At 38.3% G+C, this 12,931-nt stretch overlaps 1 protein-coding gene across 1 annotated transcript in view; it reads left to right on the plus strand.

The window, feature by feature from the left end:
• The first annotated feature begins 6,363 nt into the window (after positions 1 to 6,363).
• Positions 6,364 to 12,931, plus strand: part of LOC116051389 (guanine nucleotide-binding protein G(s) subunit alpha-like) — a 35,588-nt gene continuing 29,020 nt past the window's right edge. The window contains exons 1-2 of the mRNA XM_031301770.2: positions 6,364 to 7,984; positions 10,253 to 10,325. Coding sequence (XP_031157630.1) covers positions 7,846 to 7,984; positions 10,253 to 10,325 — 212 coding nt within the window. The 5' untranslated portion in view covers positions 6,364 to 7,845. The remainder of the gene's footprint in view (positions 7,985 to 10,252; positions 10,326 to 12,931) is intronic.

Consider the following 12,931-nt stretch of genomic DNA (forward strand, 5'->3'; position numbering starts at 1 on the left):
GTCTGCCATATTTTTATACTCTTTAGGTTAGATAGGCCTAAGGAATGGAAAAGACCTGGTAATTGTAGTGTAAAAGTAAAAGTGTAACTGTGCAAACTTTAACAAACTTCATACTATCTCTTTTGTTAATACTGTATATCATACATTAATTAATTATCAACTGCTGCAGAAGAAAACAGTTCGGACAATAATGACAAAACAACATTATTATATTGGCTTTATGTGGCTCAAACACATCTGTGTGCTGTACCAGCGAGCAAAAACAGGAAGGAAGTGACGAGAAGATGAATGGAAGTAGTGTGTTTCTCTGGCTAGTGTCAGATAACATCCATTTGTTTAACTACATTACTGTAATATTAGGCCATATACCTGATATTAATGTAGTTAAACAAATGGATGTTATATGACACTAGCCAGATAAACCCACTACTATACCATATACACACAAATATAAACATGTTATACCATGTCTGACAAGAAGGAATAGTGTTAAACAAAAATATAGAAACAGATTTTAATATGACAATTCACTGCCTTTTCATAACAGACTTTTGATAACGCATCCCATCCATTTTCCTTTCTTAAAGGTTTCCATATTCACCTACTATGTCTGCATTGGTGCAATAATAATGAAGTAAAAAGATAATGTAAGAAAGATGCTACTGGGATTACTTTATGGTCCATCTGACCTCTAACTAGTAGCCTGATTATGGAACTGTTACCGGATCTTTTTGCCATCTCTATTTAACTTACTGATATTTTGATTGTTTTATTTAACTAATACCACTGTACTTTCTGTCTAGTCAGCTTGTACATTTTTCATTTTTTACACTCCTTGTGACCAGGATATCCTATGCTTTGGCTGAAATGTTATTTCACTATCTGACCTCTTCATCTTATTTGTCTTCTGTAAACTGTACTACATGAGCTGTTATTTGTCATATTTGCAAATAAAAATTTAAATTACAAGAAAGATGCTACCATCTAGAGGGCTATCACAGGCATAACACGATACCATTCGAAGCAGGTATTGTCTTATAGACAGACAAGTTGATTTACACTGTCATTTGAAAATGTTGGCATTTTGTCATGTCAAGATTTATTAAAAGATTCAAACTCTAGTCCACCTTTTCTCTAAAGTCTTTTAGATCCAACATGTGAATAAAGGGACTGATAACAAATGTCTGATTGTCACATTAATGTGTTAACATGTGGCTCAAATTGTTATATTTTAGATCAAATAATAAGAATATAAATTAACCTTAGCAGGGTGATTAGACAGTTGATTATTATGCCTCCTTTTTAAGTAGAATTTTTGTTCTTATGTACTTAGAAATATGCATTTTTTTTAAAGAAACATATGTTTGACATGTCACAGTATGAAGCACAGGGTTACCATTACAAAGTTGTCAGTTTATCTGTTGACATCAGAAAAACCCAAATACATAAAATTTGTCTTATGTTATTGTAAGGTTATTTTTAAGTGAAACGTTTATTTGGATGGTAGATAGTAGTAAATAGATAGATAGATAGATAGATAGATAGATAGATAGATAGATAGATAGATAGATAGATAGATAGATTCCAGTGTCCTGTAGCTCAGACATTTAACATTACTTTTAAAGCAAAGTCATAAAAATAAACAAAGAGATAAGGTGCCAATAAAAGAAAAAGTACAAAGAGATAAAATGTGGCAGTAAAAAGTACAAAGAAATATATCGATAGAGAGAGAGAGAGAGAGAGAGAGAGAGAGAAGCCCAGGTCATAAGCCCCCTCTATTGGCTGAAGTGTTAAAAAGTCTGATGGCTGATGAAGTATCTCCAATGTTCAGTCCTGCAATACAGCCAGATGAGCTGTCCGCTGCAGTTGTTTCTCTGGTCTAGGATGTTGTAGGTGGAGGGGGTGGCTGACATTGTCCAGGATGGTCTGCACCTTGCACCGTGTGCATCTCTCCACCACAGTCCCCAGTGAGTCCAACCTCCTGCCAAGCTGAGTCAGTCTTTTTTCACCAACTCATCCAGCCACCTAGTGTCCATGTCTTTCATGCTGCCCCAGCAAACCGCAGCATTAAAGAGAACACTTGCTAACACTGACGTGTAGCATTCCTCTGCATACATCAAAGGACCGAAGCCTCCATAGGAAAAACAGCTGACCCTGCCCCTTTCAATAGAGGGCATCTGTCTAATTAATTTCAAGATTATGTATCACTTCTATTGGACTCCCTCCAGCTTGTTTAGACTTGGATTAAAAGACACACCAAATTGTTGGAAATGTAAGACAGTGGACGGCCAACAACTTCATGTCCGATGGTCCTGTAATAAGGTACAGGAATTTTGGACTGGGATGAATGATATACAACTGTATACCGGGCTGTCGGACTGCAGGGACCCAGGTTCCATTCAACCCAAGATTATTTGTTCTGGGAGATGGGTCAATCCTAAACGGGATGGATAAGCACATAAGAAGCTGGGTCCAGACTAGTTTATTGATAGCCAGACAGATTATTTAAAGAGGATGGTGGAATGAAGGTGTGCAGTCAATTCAGAAGTGGACTTGTGAAACAACAAGGCAAATTCCTTGAATATAAAAGCCTACTTGGCAATAAACTTGTTTCTGATTCTGCTTCTCTATTACTCACACAGACAGAAATGCCACATATAATTAATAAATGTTTGTTGCTGTGGTTAATAGGTAGTATATTTTCCACTACCAACCTCTTTGATAGGAAGCATGCATGTGCACAAAGGTTCAGTGTTCATAGGTATCACTGATACTGTTTGGGTAGTTAACAGATATTAGTTAACAGATAGTGGTCTTTAGAAGAAAAGACTAACTTCCTCAGCTATTAGTGGTACAATACCAACCCAAAGCAAAATTACATATTTGGGCATCACCATACACTCATCGCTACAGCGAGTTGTCCATGACAACTATGAAACTATATTAAGTAGTGTTCAAAGGGATCTGGCCAATTGATCTGCTCTGCCGGCATCGCTACGGTCCAGGATTGCTGTTGTTAAAATGAACATAGTTCCTTGTGTGAATTTCTTAAGTACAATGAGCCCCTTACCCCACCAATACATTTCTGGAAGAAACTTGATACTGTAATTCTGCAGTATATTTGGAATAATAAACAACCTAGACTAAAATACTCTACCCTGCAACATACCACAAACACGGGAGGCCTGGCCCTCCCCAACCTTAAAGTGTACCACAGAGCCTTTCAGCTACGGGCCCTCAGAGTGTGGATGGACCCCTCATCTACAGTTCCATGGAGAGGAATAGAGCAAAAGCTCACTGGAAGTCTAAGACTGCAAGACCTTGCCTTTGCAGGTGTGTGCCCAAAAAGTGTATGCTAGCCTATGGCCCTATTATCACCAACACATTGACCAACTTTAACCAGGTGGAGGAGCACCTACGTTACACCAATGAGTGGCATTTGAATACCCCAATATGGCACAATGCACACCTAATGTCTGGTAACAAACCCTTTGCTTATAACCAGTGGAGTGACAGAGGTATTTATACTTTAGACCAGCTATTCAATGAGAAAGGTATGTTAAGTTTTGAAGACCTGGGAGCTAGTTTTGAGGTCTCCAGGACATCCTTCTTCTTTTATCTTCGCTTAAGGTCAGCCCTAAAATGTTATGGAGTGCCATGGGGAAACAGTCTTGAGGCACACCCAATCATTAAATGGTTTGTTGATTTTCCTGTGAGAGGATTGATGTCCAAGATTTATGCTAAACTGATGCAAGTATCCATAGGAGAACTCCCAATAGTAAAAAAAATGGGAGCGAGAGCTGAGCCCTGAGGGGAACGTAATTAATTGGGAGAAACAAACAAACAACATTTGTTCCAAGAACTCAAATCACCAGTATATCCACTTCAACATATGTCACAGGACATATTGGACTCCTCAGAAGAGATACGTCTCTAAAGTCATTCCCACTCCCTATTGCACATTCTGTCAACCTGAACAAACAGGAACTTTCCTGCATATGGTCTGGGAGTGTGAACAGGTGCATGAGTTTTGGAATAAAACAACATCAATAATATCTGATGTGATAGGATGTCGAATCCATACTGCCCCAATTGTTTTGTTACTTAATGACGACTCTAAATTACACCTGCTTGGGAGACAGAGGAAAATTTGGCTAGCCGGCTCAACTGCAACCAAGAAAATGATAGCTCAGCGCTGGCTCCCCCCTCACTTGCTTTGTATAAAACAGTGGCTGGCGTATTTTCTAGACATAGTTATGCTTGAGCTCTCTACAGCAAGGATTAACAAAGCTAAATCATTAACTATCAACCTATGGAAAAGCGCAGCAGCACAAATATCAGACCTAATGACCTCAGCGTCACAAGAACTAGAAGAGAGATTAGGCAAGGTGTGATTTCTGTTTGTTTGTTTGTTTTATTTTCCTCAAGACCACAGAGGGTGGGGGGGGGGGAGGGGGAGGGTTTTTGTTCGTGTTCAGTTTGTGTTTCTCTATTCTGTATGTCTGCATATTAAAAAAAAAAACAATAAAAAAATTGATCTAAAAAAAAAAAAAAGACTAACTTCCTGGTGTGAGTATACCAAGTTTGTAGAAACACCACAACAGGTGCAGGACATGATTATCTTTAACTTGCTTCTAAGATCTATGTAATTACTTCTTTTACTTCTTCAGTTGTCTGTTGGGTTTATTAGAGAGCCACAGTAGCATTTAGTGGTCATTGATGACCTTTATGTGTTTTGCCCTGAACTTCTTTTCCTTGCCTTTTGGGCATGTCATGCACAGTGTTTGCATGCATGTGAGAACTAAAGAGGAAGAATCCAGGAAGAATCCAGGGAGTCATTCAACAATTCAGATCACCATTAGGTTAAGATGGATTTGATTCTAATATTCTATAACTGGATCGGTCAATTTAAATAATGCTGTGACTGTTTTGAATGAAAGTTCCTGCAAACTCTCCAGTCATTTCAACCCAAATATAGCGACTAAAATGACTAAGACGTCAAGGTTTATCACTATTTCCCTCATCAATAAAGTATTCTGATATCCAACCAAAGATATTGGAGTCCAGATCTCAAATCTGAGTTTTAGTTATTTTTAACTTTTGTTACAATGTTGAAAGCTGGAGACAAATTGATTCAATAAGGGATTCAAACCCAAATTAATATTTGATCAAATGTTAACAAACCCCAACATAAATAATAAACACACCTAATAATTTTGCTTTTAAATGTTCTAATAGTTATTTTAAAGTAATAGCCTAAATATGAAAATTAAAACGCCTTCATTATTTCTGAACTTTGACCGTTACTCTGTTTAGAAGTCCTGTTTACTTTTATTATTAATAGGCCTATTCAATAATTTAATGGTTTTAAATGTTATTGATGAATGCATTTTGGGTTGATAATCATTTTGCTTCAAAGAGGGCGCCTCTTCCCTTTCTGTAGCTCTTCTTCACGCTCCGGGCAATCATGTGATCCGACCCTGCTTCATTCCAGATGCGTCAAGCTGCAGCAAGGAGGAAACAGGAAATACTTCAATCTAAACTTCTTAAACTAAAAGCACAACATTTCTTTTACCTCGATGAGACAAGTTAGTGTAATGGAAGAGGGAAGAAGAAAAAGAAAGTTCCGCTACACAAATCTGTACTCATTATTCAGACTTTTTTCGTAGTCTTTAATTATTATAATTGAATCTAATTTTTATTTAAATGAAACCGTCTGCAATGTTTAAAGGGGAAATGTCTTTTTGTTGGACCTAACAACTCACAGACATCTGAAACATGACAAGGGACCCCACCTAGACACACGCCAAAAAGGTTTGGAACCACTGGCTTCATCTTGAACAATGTATTTGAGGATTGTATCATTGTTTTTTATGTAAAATCTTAATTTGAAAAGTAACTAACTATGAAGTCCAATATTTGCCCTTTTAATAGTAGTGGAGTGGAGTAAAAGTACACATATTTAGTTACTTTCCACCATTGCTTTAACTTAAATTAAGGATCAGGGTACTTCTACTGCTGTCAGGAAGTCCATGAATGAATCCCATCTTTTCCTAATAAAGTGACTTATCGGTATTTAATCAAATTAATTCAAGTTTAATTGTCACATACAAGTTATTTACAGTGATGTATAGTGACATTTTCAGATGCCTTCCTCAATAATGTAAAATAGAAAGGCTACATGAAATAAAAAAAATGAATGAAAAATAATATATAATATAAATATAATATATTTATCATTATAAATTACTTTATAGTCCTTATCACTGTATGAGAGTTGGATTTTTTTGTATTCCAACAGAGTAATGGGCTCTGTATGTTATTGTGAAAGTTCCAACCGGAAGTTGAAATTCTCGTCACGCGAAGCTTGACCACTGTTCTTCGTTCCCAGGGTTCCGTGAGAGCCGTTTGCCCCACCCCACCTCAACGCTATCTATCTCAATATACAATCCTCAGAGAAAAAAAGGGGGCAAAAATAATTTAGAGTAACACCGCAAAGAAAACGATTCTCATTTCCCCGAGCGGTTCACCGGAGCAGACGCGGCCTCTCGGCGGTGAAACATAACTGTCTCGCCGCTGGACCAGTGATTGAAAACACCGCGGTATGTTCATGTATCATGCACATGTAACCATAATCTACTACACGGATTCAAAGGGAATACAAAAATCTGAGAGACTTGACAGCGGGCTGTACCTGCGCCAAACGAGAATATAGCGGAGGATTTTCCCACGAATATCACCTGGATGTCGAGGTATATTCAAGGACATCTAACTGCCAAAAAAAAGAAGCTGTACGATGTGAGGAGAAATACAAATTAACGTTACAGAAAGAATAAGGACGGAGAAGGGGCCTTTTGGGTTTGGTCAAACCCTCCGAAAAAGCAAGCTCCAGCATCTGTTGACGGGGAGAGGAAATCATTTTGACATCGGCTAAAAACTGGATATTATTGATAAGGTTGCTAACATCAACGACTACAACTCCCCCCTCCCCTCCTCCCAAAAGAAAAAGGTGTATAATGTGACGGACTTGCAAGACTGTTGTGATAGAGAAAGAAGCCCCATTGTAGCCTGATGATTCACATGCCGTCATTTTAAAAGGAAATATTTATTTTTAATTTTCCCCCCATCCGCCCTCTGATGAGCTTTGATTAGGTGGACTGCAAATAACATCTAAAGATAATAACATAAAATATATATCTAAGTGTGGGGGTGGGGGGGGGTGGGGGGGGAGGTCGAGAAACATAGGATTGTGAGTGGAAATGAATTGAATGGCAGTGTGAGATAACTGCCGAAGATGGGCTCCAGAGGAGACATTTGCTAAGAAAATTAAACAAAATAGCGTGAATATATTTATGTGTTTTAAAAGACAGCGTGTAAAATTGAAAACACATTTAAACAAACAGGACCACCGACGTTCATTCATGTACATTGCAAGGCTGGAAATTTCACATCCACTCATATTAATGTTGATGACTTCATTGCGGATTTACAGTGAAAAACACAAGAATCAAGCGTCTGAGAGGGCGGCATCGTTGCTCCGCTTTTTTGTTGTTGTTGAGTGATCTCATGTTGATGAATTGCCAGTAAATAGCCACATCCATCCATAAATATTGTGCCAAAGTCTGGTGGAACCCACTGTCTACTAACGGGTTTACATCTTGTTTCATCTGGCAACATAAATGCCACCCATTTTGAGACGGGTGTTCCTCTGTTGGGCCAGTTTAGGAATTTAGGGTTGATTGATTTGCTTCTGATCAACACCCTCACTCCTTCCTCACTCACCTACCTACCTACCTACCCACCCACCCTGCCTCCCCCTGAACCTATTACTGGGGTTTTGGGAAGATGGGCTGTCTTGGCAATAGTAAGACTGAAGACCAACGAAATGAGGAGAAGGCACAGAGGGAAGCCAACAAAAAGATAGAGAAGCAGCTCCAAAAAGACAAACAGATATACCGGGCGACTCACCGGCTACTACTATTAGGTAGGTTTTGTGTGTGTTTTCTTCTGTTAATACAAATGTAATAGAGATTGTTTCAGATTGTACCCATGACTTTTTTTCCCCCAGCGTATAACAGTGAAGCATCAATATATGATGCAATGACATGATGTCACTACACCACCAGCTTTTTCAGTGTCTTGACACAGGACAGTTGAAAAGCTGGCCTGTGTCTGCTGCATTCATGGGTTAATATGGAGCATGATTACAAAACATGTGAGAGATGGTGGACAGACAGACAGCATTTGTGTGAAGGCAGCATGCAGAGGCTGGGAGGTCTTTTCAGACCTACAGGACAGCACAGGCAAACTGTGTGTTTGTGTGTTCAGTGTGGATTCACCTTGAGTCATTTAGGCCTATAGACTTAATGTTTGATGCTATGTTTCAGACTCCACACTCACCTTTGCATAATCCTGTCTACACCAGCTACTGGTCGTTGACTATTATTCATTTTAAAACATGCCCGATCGGAACGGAACGATTGCTTGGCCTGTGGTATTGCTGCTTGCAGCTTTCTTGAGAACCGCTCATCCACAACTACAAACTCGACACTGCTTTCTTGGGTCTTGAGCAGTACACCTGCCATAACATAGTTGCGTCACATACCCAAGTCCTACTCACAGTCAGAAACACCGGTAAAATGCACTCTGGTTCACAGAAAAAAAACACCAAGAGCAGACTTTACCATTAACGAATGTAGGCAACTGCCTGGGGGCCCAAGGTAAAAGGGTCCCAAACAGCTTTAGATTTATTATGTTTAGTCATAAAAATATTGAATAGGCTATGTTACTATTCTAAGTCATTTTACCCTGAAATAACTTACAGAAAGGCCCAAAGCAGTTAAAAAAACTGTATACTGTGGCATGCATTTCCTGCATGTCTTCCCCCTCTCTCTCCCCTTTCTCACCTAGCTGTCCTATTAAATTAAAGGTGGAAAAGCCCCAAAAAAACAAAACAAAAAACAAACAAACTGTATACTAATAACATAGGAAAACATTGTACTACTACATTAACTTGACAGAGAAATATTTCTGGTTACATTGCAGATTCAGATTTTACTCACAAAATCTAACAATTAAAAGCTATAGTAGGTAGTTTATGTCGCCCCCATGAGGAATTCTAAGTAATGACAACACTGTCGGCGCGTCCACATGATACAAGCCTTCCGTGATCGTGCACACGCCCCCACCGCTCCTCCATGCAGTTGCTGCTAATAGCCAAGGACGACAAGGAGGATCAAAAAAACATGAAGTAAACATTTAAATAAAAGTTTTACTTCAGAAAAAAAGTTTTGAGTTTCCAAGCCTCTTGAAGTACGGAGAGCAAATTAGGATTACTATTAGGATTACTATCTTCCCTTGAAAGACTGTCCTGTTCATTCTAATCTGAAATTGATCCCAGATCTGTACACTTACACCCAGGCTCTAAATTGCAGGACTGTAGCCTAGCTCCTTGTGTCCAGGCTAGGCTTTCTCTTTTTCATTGTTAACATGTGTGACCGTCTAACACATTTTATCATGCCGGTATTATGGAGAATGACATTTTCTTGATTCTTTAAAGTATTTATCAGGGCTTAAGGACATCTCACTTCTGCTCAAAGACGAAGAAAAAAACACTTCTCCTACCTACAGTCTCTTACCTAAATGAAAGAACAGATGTATTATCAGCAAAATGTTACTAAAAAGTATTAAAGGTACTCATTCTACAGAAAATACATCATCTTTTAGATTGTTAGCACTGATGCAACAATGCATAAGTAGCATTTTACTGTTGTGGCTGGTCGAGGTAGTTATCCTTTTTTGTATTCATTTTTTTGACTTTTCTGTTGTCTTTGCTACTTTGTGAAATAATGGATTATGGTCATTTTGGAGGAGAAATGTCTTTTTGGTGGAACTGCTAATAATTCAATCAGTGCTAATGTGAAACATGACAAGGGACCCCAACTACACTGTTTTTTTTGTAAGGGGACACAAGCTAAATACAGTAGGTTGGGAACTAATGTTACTTAATATTTAACAATTCATTGTATTTTATAAGCTTATCATGTAAAATCTTAACCTGAAGAGTAACTGCTAGTAACTAAGACACCAAAATGCCTAAACCCTCACAGATCCAATATCCAACGACAAGCTTTAAAACATAATCCGCTAGTTTTAGATGGATCCCCATTCTGGATGTTTGAGTCGGTGCCCTTTTGAGGAGGTTTTGTACTGTAACTCTTAAACATTTTTCTGTCCTCTTTTTTACTTTCAGGGGCTGGTGAATCTGGGAAAAGCACGATAGTTAAACAGATGCGAATATTGCACGTTAATGGCTTCAACGCAGAGTAAGTGTTGGTTTCCCTCCATGTTTTATTCTGTATCTCTGTTGTCAATCACACACACTCATACAGCGCACTTCATCACTAAACCACTATGACTTTTAAAAGACATAGATATTGTTATAAATCATTGGATAGAAAATAATCGATTGATCATTTTAGTTATTTCTCAAACAAACATGGAAAATATTCCCTGGTTTCAACTTCTCAAATGGGAGAATTTGCTGTTTTTAGTGTGTTTAAATATCATATTTATTCAGTTAATATTACAGTTAACTAAATGTCTTTGGGTTTGGACTGTTGGACAGAACAAGACATTTGATGAACTTGTGATGAGCTTTTTTTTCACTATTTCACTATTGAGAAGACAATCAGTAGATTAATCAATAATGGGAATAACAATATTACAATGTTCCAATCCTAGACAATATTATATCCTCATATTTATAATATCCATAACACTTACCTTATCCTTTACAAAACATGCATACAGCCAGCTCCAATACTAAACATAGAACTAACAATAATCCAAATATAAAACATCTCACCATTATTGTAGCTAGAAAAAAACTTGTCCTCTTATTTTGTAACGTTATTAGCAGGAAAACGTCGGATGAATTTCTACACATAAAAGGATCTTCATTGACTGAAACTGATCGCCTGGCTAGTAAACAAATGTTTGTTTTTCCCATTTCTATTGGCATGAAGGGATAGACTCTTTCGTAGTTTTTTTTTTAAACTATCTGATATGAAGTTAAATATTTTGGGCAGATTTCTGTAATGTTTTGGAGTAAATACTCCCAAGTTCGCATGACACAAGAAGAATGCTTTATCCGTTTCAGGTTTTCATGGAAACATTTCCCTTGACGTTTTCTAGCCCCCCTATCTTGTGAATTTCCGAAAACTCAATCCCAAGTTGATGCAATGGAAACAATTGTCCCATTTTTCTATTCTTAATCATCTGTTTCCTAGAAAGGGGTTTTAGGGTAGGAGTATCATCATGTGCTTATTTTTGGGTCATGTTGAACAGATGCTCCTCACAGACCCAGACGCTCTGGTGTAATGACAAATCCACAGTTGGCTGTCACTCCCCAGAAGCGTTAAGCTCCAGGGTTGTTTGCGCTCTTTGGGCCCGGGGGAGTTCACCTTGCTGGGTTTCCCCTCTGGGTGCAGGGCTGGCAGCGCCAGGCGCTGGGAGGATGAGGAGGATAAGGACAGGGGGACATGATGGGGAGTGACACAGTAATATAGGAGGGATGAAGGTGAGAGAGGGCCAGTGCTTTTTTGTTTTGTTGTGAAGGTCCAATGTGAGGAATGTATTCTTTCTCTCTCTGTCGTACTGCGGTCGCTCTGAGTGAAATAAAGGAACGAGGAACCGAGAGAAGCTCTCTAAAACTACTCTTACAAAGTTCAAACATCTCCTTCCTTTAAGGAAATAATCCGATTGAGGGTGTTTCTTAGTCATTTTGTTTAGTAATCTAAAATGTTAAAGGGGCTGTACTTGATATTCAGAACATTAATGTAGCAGTAAAAAACTCTTTGCTATGTAAAGATATAGTGGAGTAATAGCGTCCTGAGCAGAGAATGAAGTCACACTCCCTCTGTGTGTGTTGTAATCAGTGCTTCTCTGTTCTTTGTTTTTGATAGCCGGTCCGGTCTTGTTAGTGCATGTGAGTGCCTTGTGCGTTGGTGTCAGATGCCGAGGGCTGTGACAAAGAGTCGGTATTTGACGAGTTTGGGAACGGCCTGTGAGAGTCGTGTGGAGGCAATCCCAGACCCCTTTTTTCCCCCTAAATATTGAATACAGCCCGTCTGATCACTGGTTTCCCTGACTTTGAGAACTTTTTGCAGTGGAGTCAGAACTAATACACTAAAAAAGTTGCAAGAAACCTAAGAACCAAGGCCCTCTGTTGTCTTAGAGCGTCTTTATTTATTGTGATAAAAATATATATTGTAAAATAGGGCTGCAGGTAATGATTATTTTCATTATGTGCTGATTATTTTCTCAATTAATCATTTGGTTTACAAAATGTCCTAAAATGGTGAAAAATGCCCGTCAAAGTTTCCCGGAGCCCAAGGTGACATCCTCAGATGTCTTGTTTTGTCCGACCAGCAGTGTAAAACCCGAAGATATTCAGTTTATTATCTAAAAAAACAAACAAAGAAAACCAGATGATATTCACATTTAAGACCCCGGAACAAGGGAATGTTTGACAGTTAATTCAGTTGTTTATCAAAAAACATTTTATTTTCTGTCAGTCTACTAATAGATTGATCAACAATTTTTTTTGTTTTGTTTGGCACGTTTTCAGAATTTTGGTACCGAGTTGGTACCGAAGTATCGGTTCTCGTGACATCCCTACGATAATCGGTCTATCCCTAATTAAAGCTGTGGTAGCAATTATTAGGAACAGTTAACATAACGTTTTTCACGTCAAAACAAGAAATACATAGATACAGGAGTTGCTTTTTCTGTAAGTCGACTTTTAAGCTCAGTAAAATGAATATCTGTAACTTTTTGGTCATCATATCCTCATTATTATTATTAATTCCTCTGAAGTTTTATATCTTCTGAAAGCACCAATCGTCATCCCACAAACATTTTTATATGA

The sequence above is a fragment of the Sander lucioperca genome, chromosome 6, assembly GCF_008315115.2.
Source record: "Sander lucioperca isolate FBNREF2018 chromosome 6, SLUC_FBN_1.2, whole genome shotgun sequence".
Taxonomy (NCBI): Eukaryota; Metazoa; Chordata; class Actinopteri; order Perciformes; family Percidae; genus Sander; species Sander lucioperca.